This window comes from Nestor notabilis, unplaced genomic scaffold (assembly GCF_000696875.1).
Source record: "Nestor notabilis isolate BGI_N333 unplaced genomic scaffold, ASM69687v1 scaffold9846, whole genome shotgun sequence".
NCBI classification, from domain to species: domain Eukaryota; kingdom Metazoa; phylum Chordata; class Aves; order Psittaciformes; family Psittacidae; genus Nestor; species Nestor notabilis.
In genome coordinates, this window is record NW_009934234.1 from 16177 (window position 1) to 33925 (window position 17749).

A 17749-nucleotide genomic window follows, 5' to 3' on the forward strand; every position below is an offset into this window, starting at 1 on the left:
CTCGCGTGGAAGAGGTGCGGCAAAGCGACTGTCGGGAAAGCCGTCAGAGCATCAGGGCAGTAGAGAGCGTAGTCAATCCTTTTGGTTCCCCACCACTTGGCAGCAACTAGAAGCAGAAAAGCCTTGTTCAGACAAAGGGGGTTGGTTCACATGTATGCACAGTCTCCATCGCAAATGGTATTGCAAGGCTCTGGCTCCTCACTCCAGGTACGCCAGGAGGTTGCTCCCTGGCTGCTCGTGCTGCTAAGAGGGAACAACCAACCCAGGGATCACTACTCAAGCCAAGGGAGGAACAGACAAGGGGCACCAGCATTTGAGCTCTCCTTTATTTAAGCAAATAGGAAGGCACTGGAGGGCACGTATTAATTAGCTGTTAGTCCAGACCATGGGGAAGGGATCGAAGGCTCATGTGCAATGGGAATCCACATGGCAAAATACAAGGCAGAAACGCATCTCCCTGGAGCTGTAGGAGGAAGGATGTGTGTGCTCTGCTCACCACAAGACATGCCCAGGCCATTTCCAGCCCCACTTCCAACTCGTTTAGCTTTCACCAAGGAATAACATTCAGATATTGGTCACACTAAAGAGGATCTGAACAGTAGGAGCCCACGTGAGATGCTAAAAGGCACCATAAGGCAGGATATATGGCACATGCTGCCAGGACTGGCAGTCCCCAAGTCCTTGTTACCATCCTGGGCTACCACGCTGCAGGCAGCTGAGACATCCAAGCCCAGCCTCCCTGGGAGCACAGCCTCTGCAGTGGATTTTGGAGGGGGAAGGTTATAGACAACACAGAAGAGTTCCTCAGGGAGTCAATGACTTGCACGCAAGTGTCCAACAGCCACTGTTCACCCATGGGACACACCACACTTCAACTCTGCCCATACACACACCCTATCCAACCTCCTAGCAATGAGCATGGCTCAGCCCAAAGCCTCAGATCCCAAAGATGGAGCTGCTTTCCCAGCCGTGAGGAGTCCTCAACCCGCGCGCGCTCCGGCCTGGAAGAGCAGCCATGGAAAGAGAAGATGGATCAGACCAAGAGAGTAAAGGAAGTGCTGTGTTTGCATGCAGGTTGCAAGCAGGGGCTTTCTCTGAAGCTTGTTGTTTTGCTGTGACAATGTTCCTTTTTATGGGCTTCCAGGAAAGCTGCCAGGTATAAGGTATGATTCAACAAACCCCTCTTGTTAAGGGCAATCCAGCTGGTGATGAGCACAGATGGTCCCACCAGCTCCTTCCAGAGACCTGCACAAAGCTCCCACCACAGGAACACGCGGAGGGTTATGGCATCAGTACATCCCCATGGCCCAGCCCAGGCAACCCTCATCCTACAGCTCTTGCGTTTCTCAAGAATCATAGGAAGGAGGAGGAGGGCATTGATGGATCAACATGGCTTTTCCAGAGCACATGGGTACCTCCTCACAGCCATTTCTGACTCCCTGCCTTCCAAATTGGCAGCTCCTGGTCATATCCCAACCTTTCATTTCTCATGCAAGTCCCCCATTGGGTAATTTCAGATTCTTTGTAGGAAACAGAGAGGATTTACTCTTCCATGCTCAAAAGAGAGTGGTGGAGGCAGAAGCGTTGTCCTCACAGCTCTGCCCAGAAGAACTCCTGCTCTTGCCAAGTTGTTAGCTGTGTTATGATGGATCTTCAGAGCAAAGTGACAGAAACACTTGTTAATCAGAAAATTGCAATCAGAAATTGTAAGTGCCTCAGTGAAAGCACACAGATTTGCTGTGAAGTTCTGTGACTACTCAATGAGAGAGGAGGTCGACCAGAGTGGATGTCTCCAGAATACCTGTCTTGATGTCCAGGTCGGGTATCCGAAGAATGCAGTCCACAGCCTGACTCCATGGCCCTTTGAGCTTTCTTCCCTTTGAAGGGATTTCATGTTTATGCTGCCTATGTTTCTTGGATGAGGTTTGAGTAGGGGATTTGTGAGGGAGGGCAAGTTGGGACAGAAGGCTAAACCCTCTGCAATGATTAAGGTGGTGTTTGGTTTCTAAAAAGAAGAATAAAATGAAAAGAAGTAGAAATCACACTTATTATTATGGCACACACATGATGCAGGCAACACATCTTTCATCCTCCAGAAACAGTGCAAGGGAACTGCACCAAGAAGGAGCCACGGTTTTGTGGTGTCCCTCTGGACTTCCTCTGGCTCTCCCTGTGGGACAGCACAGACCACATCCAACCCTCAATGCCATGGCTTCATATTACCACCACACTAATAAGGTCAAGAGCAAGAGCTGCAAAGCCAGGGCCCGGGCTCAGAGGACATGTCAGCACTGAGGAGGTGAAGCAAGGGGCTGTGACAGCCTTGGGGCAGGCTGCACACGGAGTCAGGGCTGAACTCTTCCTCTCTGATCTCAGAAACAGGTTTTGACAGCCGTGAAGTGCATGAAGGAATAAACTACACAACCAGGAGCTAAATAATTGGTGAGAGCACAGGGGAAGCAGAGAGACACGAGCATCGTGTGGGCCTGATCCTGCTGCCAGAGGCAGGATCCCTCTGTCGCATCACATGGGCCTTTAGGTACCACCCCGGTGTAAATGCTTCATAAGGAACAACCACCCCCCCATTTCTCATCCTGGCCACTCTCTGTAGGTGTAAACCAGCACAAAACAAACACCTCCCCTAGGAGCCTTCTTCCCCAAGCAGATTAATACTTAGCAAGCACTTGGTAAGATGTCTTACCAGGACACATATAAGCACACACACAGGGAGCGCAGTGTCAGCTCTTTGATGTGCTTTGGGAGAGAAAAACCTTGTTTGTCAGAGCACAGGGAGTTTATTCCTAAAAAACAAGTTGTTGCCTCAAACAGGGCAAGAAGTTACAGCAGCCTCTGACCAGTGCCCACAGGAACTAACACTTGCCTCAGGAGGTGTTATTAACCTCAGCAATTATGAAGTAACGCATTCGTAGTCTAATGTGCCAGGAATTGAGCATCTCTGAATTTCTGCCACATTCTGGAACAAGAGGTTGGGCTGAAGTTTGGGGTTTATTTAATTTGTTTGGTTTTCAGCAGTTATCAGAGGTCCCTGAAGACGCAGACTGTTCATCTTACACCTCAGCTGAAATGACAAGGGGCTGAACTGTTAACAAAGGCTGTTGTTCTCCACTGTATCAGCTGGGAAGTTATACAGGTCTTGGGAAAAATAACAGTAAAACCCCTCCTTTTATTCCTCTTTTGGCTGTAGGATATGGGTCAGAACGGGCTGACTCTGAGCTGCCCTGCAGGCTATAGAAGAGCTGAATTTCTAATGCAGGGTAATAAATAATCTAAACCTGTTCTTCTCTTTCAGCATTAGAGGGGCTTACTCATCCCCATTTCTATGAGCCACTCTTAATGATCTACATCAAGCCACGCGCCAGCCCCTGCATTATCAATCTGGCAGCACTGATCCCTATCAGTTCTGCACGACTTATCAATGGCAGCACGGAAACATCCCTATGGATTAACCCTCACCACGCACAGCAGCCAAATGGTGCTCCGAGTTATCAATCATTACATCTCTTTGAACAACATCACCAGCACAGTCCAACATGCATAACAGTGGTGGCCCCTGTATTGTAATCCAATATACCATCTGTTCCTCCAGGAGATATGATAACACATGGCACTGACTATGGCAAATCCAGGCGAAGGCAGAGTAATTCCAACTCTTTGTTAACAATGGAAAGCATAACCCGGACAGACAGACAGACAGACAGAAGCTGTGTGGCTCCGGCCCGGTGCGTGGTGCTGCGAGCGATGCGGGAGTCTCGGGGGGGTGAAACACTTACTGTTGGCTATGTTGGAAGCAGTGTAACTGTCTGCCATTCCTGAGACCTGGCTGGCAATGCTGATCTCACTGGCTCTCCGGAAGCCCCTGAACTGAGGGGCTGAAATGGGGGTGGACAGGGACGTGCTTTCCATGAAGACGGCACCATGAGACTGAACAACATCTGCTACAAAGTTGAAACAGGGAAATCAAAGTATTAGACCAACAGACAGAGGCTGGGCAAGATGAACTCGAGGGGAGGAAGAAGGCAAACAAGGCTGGTAGGTGCAAACACCCTTTCAGAACTGATTGGAATGAAAAAAACCCCACAAAAGACATTTCATCAGAGCTCTGGTTTGGAAAAGAAAGCAAACACCACAGCAGGCAGAGAGACATGTGGCTGGAGGAGCAGTCTTTGATTGAGAGAAGCAAAATAAGTAGCTCAAAAAGCAAATCCAAAACCCCAAAGAAAAATCCAGGCAGACTTACTCAAGCAGCAATAACAAGCATGTGTCATACATACAGATGTGAATATACACAACATTATATATTCACATTGAGACAAAATTACCGAGGTAAGGAGAACAACAAAAAAACAACCTTAGAGAGGGAGATATTTGTTTTCTTGAAGCATTTAGACTTAAAGGAACATCTCCAAGATAGAAGCATTAATGCCAAAAAAAAGAAAAAAATCAAGAAAACATTTTCATGCCTGGCAGGGACTAAATCTGAACTTGTATTTTATTGCTAATGGATACAGCCAATACTCATTAAACTAAAGTAAGGGCTGTTGAAAGAAAGGAGCCTGGTGCTGAGCACTTCCATCTCCAGTCGGTGCTGGTGGATCAGGGAGCACTCAGTCTCTGTGAAAACAGCTGCTTCTGTACAACGTGCAAGCCTGGATATATAGATCCTAACCTGAGGTTTACCAAGTGTGGCCTAACCCTTTAGTATATAAATACAGAAAGAGAGGACTTAAAAGTCATGCTTATATGGGCCTTATATATGTACTGGAGGGAAATGGACCCCAAATGTTCAGGGCTGGCAAACTGAGAGATGCTGAAAGTCACGTTAAATCTCTGCATTTCAGTTTTCTCCCTATAACAGTGGTAAGAGCATCTATCCCTCTGTAGATGCTGCGAGGCTGAGTATCTCTGGGATATCCTAAGACTTCGCAATGCTAATGCCAAGAACTTGATAGCAGGCAGCACCAGCATGACAGTAACATGCAAAAACAAAGCTAACTGTCTTTTTAATGTTGCCCATCTCTGCTGTACCTGAGGAGCTGCATCTGAACTTTATCCCCAGGTATCAGCCAGGTAGTAGATGCTACAGGGAATACACGTACATTACTCCCACACACCAACATCCTCCACCTATTTCAGCCAGTTTAGATACCCCTGGATTTAATCCCGACCATGCGGCTGACACAGGGCGTTGTTTTGGCAACTGGTTTATTTTAGCAACGGCTTGGGGCTACTGATTTGCTGCCTCTGATCTCTTGGTTTGCAGCAGCAGCGTGTGCCCACGTAAATACTGCTGCAGCAGAGGAAAAGGGGACGTATGAAGCAGAAAATTTGAGGCTAAAGTGTCAGTAAAAGAGTTCTGTTCTCTGCAGGGAAAATCAGGCCACTAGCTGCTCTGGGTAAAAGCTTCATGGACTGCAAGATCTGAGCCTTAGCGGGAGCCTGACCTGATGATGAGCTGCGCACACATTGTGCCTGAAAGGCCATTACCAGGATCGCTTCCTCAGCACTTTCCTCCTCTTTTCACCTTGCCTTGAGCTGCTGGCTTTCAAGGCTGCTACCAGCATCCCCAACCCAGCCAGCCCCACCAGGCCAGAACAGCTTTCTTACTGCAGGAAGCACAAGCAAGAAGAGACAATTCAAGCAGAGGCTTCACTCTGAGAACACGAGCCAAGCCAGGAGCTGCATTCAACCCCTCGAAGGTCTCAAGGGTAAAGGGTCTCGTTCCCATCGCTACATGACCTGGGACAACCCTTTCATCTCTTCCTCAGTTATCCCTTCCTTTCCTTCACCTTGCCTGTGTAGACTGCGAGATCCTTATGCACTTACGTCACATCGAATGGGTGCCCCAACACAGCTGTAACACAGGTGATGACCATCAGCTTCCCTGAACTTAGAACAAGGAGAGGTTTGGCTTTCTCTGTGCTAGGGAAAATTCCAAGTTCAGGTTTAACTAACATTCACCAGCGAAGCCTGAGCTTCTTTCCTCTCCCTTAAATATAAAGTATCTGTGGCTTGAATGAGGAAGCAGCTGGAAGACACACTAAAGAGTGTTACAATAATGCCACGCAGGAGAAAAGGCTGGGCCAAATGTGGTGCTGCCTGAGATGATCATGGTATCAGCTCCATTAGCACGTCTTCTCTTAGCTCTGACTGAATTTTACCTCCTTTTATGAGACCCCAGAAAGCAGAAAGTGAATTAAAGACAAAACAGAGGCATTTTGGGCTTGCTCATTTTAGCCAATCTTGCTTTCCTGGGCTTGACTGGGGACTTTTAAGTACAAGGGGTTTGAAGCAAAACCACCCAGCCTCAACAGCCCTTCCAACACTATCATGGCTAGTGCCACCAGAGGAGTAATATTCACTCCTATAAAAGCCTAAACTGTTTTAGCATTGTTGAACTGTTCTGAACTGTTCAGTTTAGCATTGCCTGCGTTGGTGGCAAGAGTCTGCTCTGCAGGGCATGAAGCGCCACCCGACAGCAGCGCTCCCGTGCTCCAGCCCACTGGGGTTGCTCTCGTGTTTCTCCCTTTTCCCAAGCCACACACCCTCTGTCCCTGGAAAAGGCCAGTTTCTAAGAAAACACAAGGGCCAGGAAGAGGCAGGGCAGGAAGTGTGGACAGAAAACCTGGTTTATGCATTACTGCCCCTTCAGTCAAGCTTCCTCCACCCCAAAGCTGCAATGACAGTGACTTCCAGATAAAACCCCAGGACCTGACTTTGCAGAAAAAAACAGAACCCGTGGAACATATTTCCTAAGCTCTGTGTGTTCTCTGCACCAAATCCCTTGTGCAGCATTGCTCTTGTCATTTTGAAACCAAGGGGCTTTCCTGGGGAGTGCAGTGACCAGGGTCACAGACGCTGCCACACTGGCACAAACTGAGCCCAGCACCTGCAACTGCTCCTGCTCCTAAAGGGAACAGTCTGAAATCTTGTACATGGCAGAGGTGGCATCCTCAGCCCCAACTCACATCCTGACAATCACGGGGAGGTTTTTCAGGCAGCACTTCAAGCCCAGGGTGAAGTGAGATGGCTGGACCAGACCCAGCAGCAGCAAGACTTTCATCAAGATTCGCTGTTCCTTTATGTCTCTAGGTAAGGACAGAGGTGCCCCTGGTTTACTGCACTGGCTGAAGTGTACTTTGGACTGTGTCTGCAGGCAGACTTCCTCAGAACAAGGAAGCTTCAGGAAGAGGAGACTTGGCTCAAGAGAACCCTGAGCACCCTCTTTCCCAGCATAGGACCTGCCATTGCTCAGCAGCATGCCCACATGGGGCCAGTGCAATGAGCTGAGATTGAACTGCACCTGCAGAGAGGTGACAGAAGAAGAAAAATCACTCCTTTTTTTGGCCTGCCTATGGATCTTTAATGCTCATTTCAGTGCTGTGCCTTTTCATTGATGGGCTCATTTATCCATATTCTTACTAATTGTTTCCCACTAAGTGAATGACACCAGGCCATCCTCTTAATGTACTGCTGGCACTGCCTTAAGTCCTTGGGGTATCTGAACAGCAGATTTCAATATGTGCTATTTGCAGGCTGAGCTGTGGCACCAAAGCAGGATATACTGAAAGCACCAAAAATGTGTCAAGTTCAATAACAAATAGAAAATAACAAAAGAGAAAAGCCAGCCAGCTGCTCAGCACAGGCCAAACCCTGCGTGCACTGGAGTCACTGGTCAGCACCGGGTGCTCTGCACCCTGACATCAAGAGCAACATACATTACTGTAAGTTTTTATGATCCTGGAAGTTTCCCACCATTGGGATTCAGTGCTAGCTACAGTCAAGCCAAGCTTGGCCACACTGTGCTCCTGACACACAAGGTAAAAAGCAGGAAAGCTTCTAAAAGCTCCATCCTGACAGCAGGAAAGTGTCAGATGACAAGTAAATGGCAATTCATCAGCGACCTCCAAAGGGATTAATTAATAGTACCAGATCCTTTCCCTCTGCGTTGTTACAGAACAGCACAGCACAGGCAACATGGCAACTGCATACCTAAAAATCATCTCCATCTTCAAAAGGCAGAGACTGTCCAGAATAGCCAGCAATGTTGCCATCCTGTATGACCACATTACATACCAGACTGCTCATAAGCAGTCAGCTTGTTAAAGACAACAAGGCAGCAGAACCAAGCTCTCAATGCAAAACACTGGGAAAGAAGTGAGAATGGGCAAGGAAGACAGACGGGGAAGAAGAAATTAAAATGAAGTCAAATCTCATTGAAATCACAGATGTAGCACCAGCCACAAGGAGGATAAATGAGGCCATGCAGCATTTATGGTGGAAAATAAGGCAAAACAAATGCACCAAACTGTGCTTTGAAGGCAGAAGTGGAGAAATGAATTTTAAAGAGCCAACACGTAGAACCACCCTGGGGTCTGAAAGCCTCAGTCACTGGATTCAGCAGAGCCACAAGGAACATCCAATCATAAAACACTCAGATGGATAAAATCTGGTCTGACACAGTTGTTAACTAGACTTCTGGCCATGGAGCAGCGTGGCTGACTGCTGGGGAGCCCACCCTTTCCCAGGGGATCCTGCTGTATATACCACACAAGCAGGACTACCCAGGGACTGTCTGTGCCAAAGCCTCTTTCCAGCAGCACAGCCACCACAGATGGAAAAAAGTAAGCACATGGCAGCAGTTTCCCCTTCTAGCATCAACACCAGAATGGGACAGAGTTGTTAATCCAACTTGTTCTCTACTCCCAGACCCAAGCATGATCCCAAATGGTTATTTCATGTGGCACAGCCTGAGAACACAGAATGAAGATTTCAGCTCCAGGAGGCAAACAGTATGATCTCCAAGAAACACCCCAAGTACCCAACACCACAGACAATACAAAAGTGTAGATTACACACACTCAGCAAAACCAGCACTTTTATTGGAAACATCTTGCCAATTCAGTACGGGAACGGGAATACTTGTTTCCATGAAGCTGTCCTGGTGCTGGAGAGCACCCAGAGGGCTACTTTCCATGAGGAGGATGGGATTGTTCTGGATTGTCTCAACTAGAAGTAGATGGGGAAAAAAAACAAAACAAAACAAAACAGAAGGACAAAGAACAACAGACATGTGGCCACAAAGTGTTAACGTACAACAGTTACAACTGAGCACTTCAACTATGAGTCTTCAATGAAAAGACAACCTTCAAATAGCATGAAAGAACAAAACATGGGTGACTTTCCAAATAGACCCACATCAGAGAGATTAACTGGTAGCAGAGGAGAGCACAACGATGGCATTTCAACAACAAAAGAAAAGGGAGTTCTCTTAACCAGCTTCTCCAATGAGTTGAATCCATAAACACCCAGCAGATCCAGAGAAATCTTTTTACTACGAGGGGAAAAAGAGTATGCTGTAAGGGGAGATTCACTTGACTCAGACTCACATCCTACACAGTGCAAAGCACAGGAGTAAGCAGGGATGTGAATTTCATTTTACTCTGCAAGTTGGTTGTAATGAAACAGAGACCCAACATTTAGTACAGATGGGAAAATGAACAAAAAATGCCATGTCTAAGAGGCTTTCTGAATCGTGGACTGTAAAAAGCTAGCTCTCTGCATGAGGAAATATGCACAGACAGTGGTACAGAAGGCTTTGTACATAACTAATTATAACTGAGCACCTGAATTTTATGTGATCATCAAATCATATAGCTTAATTATAGCAGCAATTAACATTCCTGGAGCACCCTACGGTAGAGGCTTTGCAAATCGTGGTTGGAACAGTCCTTGTGGGTAATGTGGAAATCAACACTGAAATTTTGGCTCTAATGGAAAGGAATAGCCTGTTACTTTAGAATAAGCAAATGAGAGGTTTTGTCTTATGCAAGAAGAGAATTTAGAGCTACTTTTTTGCCAGCTTTATTCATGAAGGCAGAGCAGCATCTCCCTTTAAGGTAACAAGGCTCAAATCCAGAGAGGGTTTGAAATCACTCTACTCCTCTCATAGTTGAGCTAACTGCTGTTTAAATCCTCTCCACTACATAGCAAATGTCTCTCTACACACAGACAACTCAAAGGTCTGGGGAAGCACAGCAAACTAGTAAGATTCCTGATTGCACAGAACGATAACCAAAACATGGTGTCAATGGGGCTTCTACCTCTGCTTTCAGTGAGAGCAGGGGCCTTAAAACGTATTTAAAAGGAAGAAGTTAAGATGTTTAGGATTATTTTTTATATTTATTTTTTAGAAGCCACTTGCAGCTGATATCTACAATACACCCAAAAAGCAAATTGCTTTTTGAGTTGCTATAGATTCCCTGAGCTGTTGTACAAATGTACTTGTGGGTGGTTCCATTTTTAAGAAGTGTTGCAGCAAGATCTTTGCTAAATTTGACTAGTGAGTGGGGCCTGCAGAATGTCTTTTATTCACTTTATTGAACATGGGGTTTAGTTTATGCCCATTTAACAAATCAGACCTCCAGATTCAGCAATCACAAGACAATCTTTAAAGACACTGATACACAGGAGAGCACTGCTTTGGATTTTCAGTTTTAAAATGATGCAGAGCATCACGAGAATTATTCAGCTCTAGATATATATTCCTCTTCATTTAGTCCTGCATGATTCAAATATTAAACAAATGGAAAGCTACCAGAGCTTTGGGAGAAAAAAACAACCACCAAATCCCTATCTTTCTAGCTGGTGGCTTTGATATTCTACTCCGGTTTGCCAGCATCATTTCTTGTGTGCTGTAAGTCTAGTTTTACAGTAATGACTCTTAGTTGTAATGTTGACTTTAAATAAGCATTGACCTCTAGCACGGGGAAAATTATAGTGCAATTGTTCTTCCTGCCTCAAAGCCCTGACCCTGCAGGGCAGTGAAGCTTTAGGTGAAGCAGAAAGGTCAAATTTAGCTCTGCACTGTGGTGAGCTTCCCCGAGAACTCCTTGCAATGAGAGCCTGCACTGAAATGGCAACAGAGCATGAGAGTCCTCGCACAGGAGAGAGCTGAAGATGGCAGGAAATATAATTTATTTTATTAGATCAACTGATGTAATGGGAGCTGAGGCAGGGCATGGTCAGGACACAGTTCACTGTTTCAAATGCAACCCAGTAAGACAAAAGGGCACGCACACAGCCTATTCAGACTTTGTTAATGCTGCAATTGGGGTAGAGCAAGTGAAGAGGCCACTGATGGCAGAGGAATCCTAGGTATCCTAGAAGGCAAAGTGTCTCATGGGCAAGGTGGCATAGGCAAGGCACTGACACCAGCCCACTGATCTGCAGTAGCCTGTCCCATGAGAAAGCACAGGTTGCAACCAAGTAAATCATCTCATTATCTTACTCTACTGCCCTGTTGACTCTGCTGCTTCCAGCCTTCACTGGCCCTCCATCAAAGTCCTAAACTCTAGCAAGTTAATCAGGTTTCATTCAGTCCCAATCACAAACACCAGCTTGCGTGTAGAACTTCACAGAGAGGTCACCACATGATGACTCTCAACAGCTGATGGCCTTTCTGTGACAAATGAAGGGCATATGGCTCACAGGGCAATGATTTTGTTGGAAGAAAACTACCTTTTCTGGTAACTTGGGAATAAGGCTAACATTATAGGGCCAATTCTCTTTCCTGTCATTCCCAATTGCTTTGATAATTTCATGTAAAATATGTAGATATAAGTAAAATATGTAGATAGCATTATAACTTCTTCTCATAAGAATCCAAAGTGACTTACCCAGAACAGCAGAATTGCCATCACCCAGTGGGAACCTCTGGTAACGGGGAATATTAAAGGGGGGCAAAAGGTAGAACTTCCTCTCCAAAAGAGGCTCGAGGCGTGAAGCAGATGGGTCTGCAGGGTGGAACAGGTTATAGACCTGCTGACAAGCTGGTCTGAGCTGAAAGACTAAAAAGATGAAGAAAAAAAGCCTTCAAGTATCAAAAGGTTATTTGTTAGAATATAGCAAATATTTGTCTGTAAAAAGGACAATTACTGGGTTGAAAAAAAAGTGCTAAGGATTTGTCATCTTCCAGTTTAGCCAATTGAAACAATTTACTACAGTATTTATAGACTCAAGGATTGCCCAGTATTTGTAACATTTGGAAGTACATTTTAACTAAACTGTACAATCAGTGCTGGGTGGAGCACTCCATGATCTGCTTCCTTAAGTGCAATAAATGTTATACATAAAGTTTGGATTTTACCAGTTTGTCTCATCAGGTTACTGCATCTGTAGCAGGAGATGCTTTCACCATGCACTAAGTGAGCTCAGCAGTTTACATCAGGACTTACTGTCAAGAGCTGGAATGACAGTTTTTCGCAGTGCAAGAACCAGACCCAAAGGAGAACCAAAGAGGAAGAAATCAGTGATCTCAAATTCAAACTTTCCAATATTTCCTCCATCCAACATAGTAGAGCTACTAGATCGCCTGGATCCTGGGTCGTTCCTCAGAACACTAGAGTGTAAACTGGGACAAGAACAGAAAAGAAAGTCAACATTTTATTCAGGCTGTGGTTTCATAATTGAAGGCTGGGTTAGTGATTGACAGTGAATGTAATCTCTATCTCTTCAGTGGAGGAACTGTGCCAATCAACCCACTGTGCCTCAGTACTGTAGTTTTACTAGCCAGTAAAACGTCCCCCCAAACAATTACCCCATTACATTGGCATAACTCAGACCGTACAAATCAAAGCTTCAAGTGGGTTCATTTACACACTGCCATCTCCTTTGAGGAGTCAAAATCTCTAATCTTCTAGTCAGAATCTAAGAGGATAGCTATTTGCAAGATAAAATAACCAGCAAGCCAAAATAACGAGAGTAGCAGGGGAAAAAAGCAGGCTCACAGTGATTCACTCCATTACACACATTACTGCTATGCCTTCTGGTCGTCAACATTTGAGTTCCTTCCATCACCTTATTCTCAAATGTTACTGAAAGCTTTGCTTACCCACTTCTCCTTTGTGGAAGTAGTTGGACAAATGTTATAGGATTGGAAAGGAAAAAGAAAATAGAAGGGGAAAAAGAAAAAGATCAAAATCTGCAAGAGGGTTTCTAGTATCTTTGTGCACCAAGTTTTCACCACAGCTTCTATGCATGTGTATGGCATTCACTGGGAATGGGAATTTGGAGTGATTAGCACAGTTAATTAAAACATGTCTGGCTTTCCCCATCTCTTTCAGGTGTCAAATCTGTTTGCAAAATTCAACCTGTGTGCAGTGCAGGCTGAGCAACACATGGGTTTAACACAAAGATATAAATTCACATATCCCTTGGACAAGAAGAAGCAGGAACGCTAAGGCAAAAATCCTGGGAATCCATCCCCACGTTAGGAAGAGGTCCTTCTTTGCAGTCTAGATCTGGGATTAGACAGCAAAACGACAGATGTGTAACACTAATAACCTGGTTCACAAAAGGGTTTCTGAGATCCTCCTGTTACCACCTAAAAGCAATAAGCTGCAGTTTCCTTTGCTCTCCAGGCTCTACAGATTCAGATGCAGCCTTGCATTATAACTTCTTGTTATAATTAGAAGTGGTGAGTTGAAGACAGAGTACCAGCACTGCCTGAATGGGGTGTTTGCAAACACTTCAAAAAGCATCTGAACAGGTCCTACAAAATACGTAGGATAAATGGATACGACAGCAGTTGGGCTGGATAAAGGGTTTACTCGCCTGGAGTCAGGAATGATGCAAATGTGACAGCTCTGTGGCCCCAACTCACACTCCCAGGTGGTCACCAGCACTTGCCATGTCTCTGCATGCAATAGCACTTGCTCAGCAAGGCCACCTCTGAAGGCAGCGACGTCTCAGCACTGCTGTGCTGATGGAACCAGGGCTGCTCAGTCCCTGCAGTGTGTAGCACTGGAGCAGTTGCTCACACACACTCCTCTGGAATAGCCAGTCAATAACGAGCAGCTGCAAATACTCATACATTTGAGAAGAAAAATGGGTCTCACTCAGAGCTTGTTTTCCTGCTCTGGCAAATAATGCACCATTCCCGGAGGCAGCACCTCTGCTGAGCACCACTCCCAGTGGATGCTAAAACACTTTCTCCTCACGCTGCACTGCTGTGTATTCTCCAAAGGTGCGTGTATGCACATGCTCAGCACTGTTCTCCCCATTACCAGCCCCAGGGAAATGACAAGCTTAGTTATGCCAGACACAGATATCAGGGAGAGTCAAAACAGTGATGTCAAAAGGGAGAGGAACAGGAGGTTACAGCAGTGACAGCTAAAACGAGCATGTTCCCATTTCCATGATGTGAAGGAGCTTCCCCGAGATCACACTGCCAAGACACACAACGCTGAAGCGCATCTAAAATCAAGCCACCTTCAGTAAAGCTGCAATTATTTTAGCTGACAAGACTGCAATGCATTAAGTTTGCTGTACCTAAGGAATACAAAGTTATTTAGAACATGTTCAGTTTTGCCAAAGACAGGGCAATAGCAGTGTGCTTCAAACGAAGGCACAAAAGGAAAGGCAGATGTGTGGTAGCAGGATGGATGCAAGGGGGTTTTGGTGTATTCCACCCATCTTTCCATAGCATCTCTTCATGGGGAACAGAAGAGAACGAGAGCACTCATACTGCTAAGCAATTTGGACAGCTTCTCTCCTTTTACTGGGAGCTTGATGTCTTTTTAAGCAATCAAAAGAAATGAGAGCCAAGGGGAACTCTGAAGCTGTCATGCTCCAAGCAACCTACAGCACCCCGTTCTCCCTTTAAAAAGCAGCAGATGTACTGTGTGCATTAATTAAACAAGAGCTTATGGATTTCAGAAGCAAATCAACTCATTTACAACAATGCAAGTACAGCACAGCCAGAAATAATGTAGTTGTGCAGAAGGACTGAATTTAAAAATAAATGTGTGATTGTAATCTCCAGATGCTGCTCTGCTTTGCTGGGCAGTATCCCAGGGAAGCGGGTAGGTCTGATACATGAATAAGAATGAGTGTCTTTGGCACAAGCTGATATCTGCAATTGGTAAGGACAGGAAGGCCCCTGTGTCTGAGCCCATTAGGAAAACTCTGCTCTGCTCTGCCAGTCTCCTTCACGAAGGCACCTCACATCAGGTCTTGCGTTTTATATGGGAAAATCATTACTTGGTGACAGAGGTCGAAGGGGTGTTCTGCTGATGACTCTGCTGCTCAGTAACAATGGCTGGAAGCACAAGGTCCAGGGAGAGGTCTGGGTGCAATGCCCTACTGTCATGCAGGAGGGGAAGAGGTGAATCCCTGCACCCAAGTCTCCCTGCACCAGGGAGTGGAGGGGAAAAAGTGAAGAGAGAGCTCGTGCAGCAGCTTCAGCCTGCCCTATTTCCTGGGGGAATCTTGCTCTTGAGCTGTAGGAAGAGACTTATTTCTGACCTAAGATCTAAAGGTAGATTTAACAAGATACAAAACTCTAAAAGGAGCAAAAATGAACCAACCCATCAGTGCACTGAACAGCACCAGGGACCCCCAAGTGCTTCATGCTGGGAGCAGGCACAATCCTTTGGAGATGGAGCAGGAAGGACCAGAACAAAGCCATTTGAAATGACAAACTGCAATCCATCATCTACATCAGGCCCAGTGCTGAACCACCAGCAGCAATGGAAAGTCTGCTATGAAAATGTCATCAGTTATGTTAATGGTTATGTTTCTCAAAGTCCATCTGAAGAAGCTCAGGAATGTGATACTGGGAGACAGAATGTAATCCTCTCTCCCTGCTCCATACAGGGCATTGGGTTGCTTTGGCAAATAGTCAAACAGACAGAACAATCCCCATGCGTAGCTGGAGGTTGCTCCATGAACCAGCCAACCAGCTGGGGTTCAGGATGTCTCATCCAGAGCATCCTGCCACCTTGCCAGCAGAAACTTGCTCCTGCAACAGGAAAGGGCACTGAGATCCAATCTCACACTTGAAATAGGCCAAGATTAAAGCATACTCAACTCACCCCCACCTTTCCCAAGAACAGGCCAGCCAACTCAAAAATCAGCTTTCAGAGATGCTTTGAAATTAATACAACACTGGATTCCCAGCTCAGCTTCACCATCTCCCCTGGCACGATTTCTACACTTGCTTTATGACCTCCACCCTGCACTTGCAGTGCAGCAAAAAAGCAGTTACCTGTCAAGTACCAGGAGGCAGGGCTTCTTCCCATTGTAATACAGATGCAGTAGAGCAGCTGGAGTCTCTCACTGCCACTCAGCAAGGGAGCTGTTAGTTATATTTTTGCCTTTACAACACACTGAAATCTACACCCCTCTAATCTCAACTGAACACTTTCCTCCACCTTGCTGATCACAGGATGACAAAGCAACATTCAGGCTTGACAGATGCACCAGTCTCAGCTCCAGACTATTGCTGGTTCTGTTCCTCCAACATCTTACCTTGAAAGAAAGGCCTGATGCTGCTTTATCGTGTCCAGTTCGTAGGTTGATGAATCACTCCTTTTCCGTGGCAGCTGCTTCTTTGGATCTTCTCCGTTGCTACGGGGAATATCAATGTTGCTCCTACTGAGGTGTCTGCTGGCTTCCAGATTAGAGCCAGTGGAACAATAGCTGTTATTCACTGTTATTCCAGGAGACAGGAGGTCGGTATCCTGGGATTTGAAATATACAGATTTAGCACTCCAGCAGCTGAATCAGGAATACACCCACATTATAACCTTCTTCTTCAATCCTCCTTTCCCCACCTACCCCTGGATCCAGTTGAGAGCAATACAGTATCTCAGACCAAACACTTCCTAAGGGTGTGGGTGAAGCAGGCGTGGGTGATGCTTCACATCAGAGGGTGAAGCATCCCTGTTCAGAGCAAATGCACCCAAACTGAGGCACATATGCACCTTAAGACATGTGCTTGCCATTGATAAGGAGTAGAGCCTTTGATGTTTCTTGGAAGGATCCTTACAAAAACAGGGGCCATGGAAGCGCTGTGGCCAGCAGACCTATTCCCAATAGACACAGGGAGCCACCATTACCTGGACACTCACAACGCTCCCTCGCCGGCTGCTGTTCTGGCTCTCAGACACAGTCTGATTGCTGTAGCATAAGGCATCAAATCCCAGGATTCCTCCAACACAGTCCCCTACCAAGCAGACCTGAGAAAGACAACGTAAGTGGGTCAGGGGAAGCAAAAAAAGGCCCTTAGGTTTCAGTTCAGAGCTAACCGTTAAACAGTGATGGATGAGACCTAGGAAAGCTGCAGTAACAGAATGCCCACTGCTTTCATCAGTAAAACTATTCAGTCAATGAACACACATACCCTGCAGACTCTTGTTATCTAACACAACTAATGTGTTCTGGCTGTCCCCACCAGCTGATTGGAGTGAAGTGAAAGCAACACAAAACACCGATCACGGCACTAACTCCAGCCTTGGAAAACTAAGCTTGATTCCCTCCTTGCCAGCTCTCCATGCTACTTCAGGCAAGATTCCCTGTGCTTCTGCTCCCTGTTTGTACCCTGAGGGGGTAACGCTGTCCTGGCTCCAAGGGTATTGAGCAGACAGGCACAATAAAGCCCTGAGACCCCTGGGAAGGAGAGGGCTGTCTGGGTCCCCTGGCACATCACTCAAGGTGAATAAATCACACTACAGCAGTGCAATGTGACAGCCAGTCCAACAGCTCAATCCTCATGGGGTTAGAAAGTCACTTTGCCTACCGTGCTATGAGGCTCAGTCATGGTCTTATGGGGTGCAGCACCTGCAGAGTCTCAAAAAAGAGACCCACTTCTGTGACAACTCCAGCACAAGCTGCTGAAGGTACTTTAAAGGCAGGAATGGATAAACAACCCCGGTGTGCCACAAGAGCA

At 46.2% G+C, this 17749-nt stretch overlaps 1 protein-coding gene across 1 annotated transcript in view; it reads right to left on the reverse strand.

The window, feature by feature from the left end:
* Positions 1-17749, reverse strand: part of PITPNM2 (phosphatidylinositol transfer protein, membrane-associated 2) — a 33110-nt gene that overhangs the window by 6620 nt on the left and 8741 nt on the right. Inside the window, exons 6-12 of the mRNA XM_010017229.1 lie at positions 16920-17039; positions 16330-16541; positions 12255-12430; positions 11697-11867; positions 8878-9027; positions 3792-3956; positions 1-106 (exon numbers count right to left, since the gene is read on the reverse strand). The exon at positions 1-106 is cut by the window's left edge and continues 31 nt beyond it. Coding sequence (XP_010015531.1) covers positions 1-106; positions 3792-3956; positions 8878-9027; positions 11697-11867; positions 12255-12430; positions 16330-16541; positions 16920-17039 — 1100 coding nt within the window. The remainder of the gene's footprint in view (positions 107-3791; positions 3957-8877; positions 9028-11696; positions 11868-12254; positions 12431-16329; positions 16542-16919; positions 17040-17749) is intronic.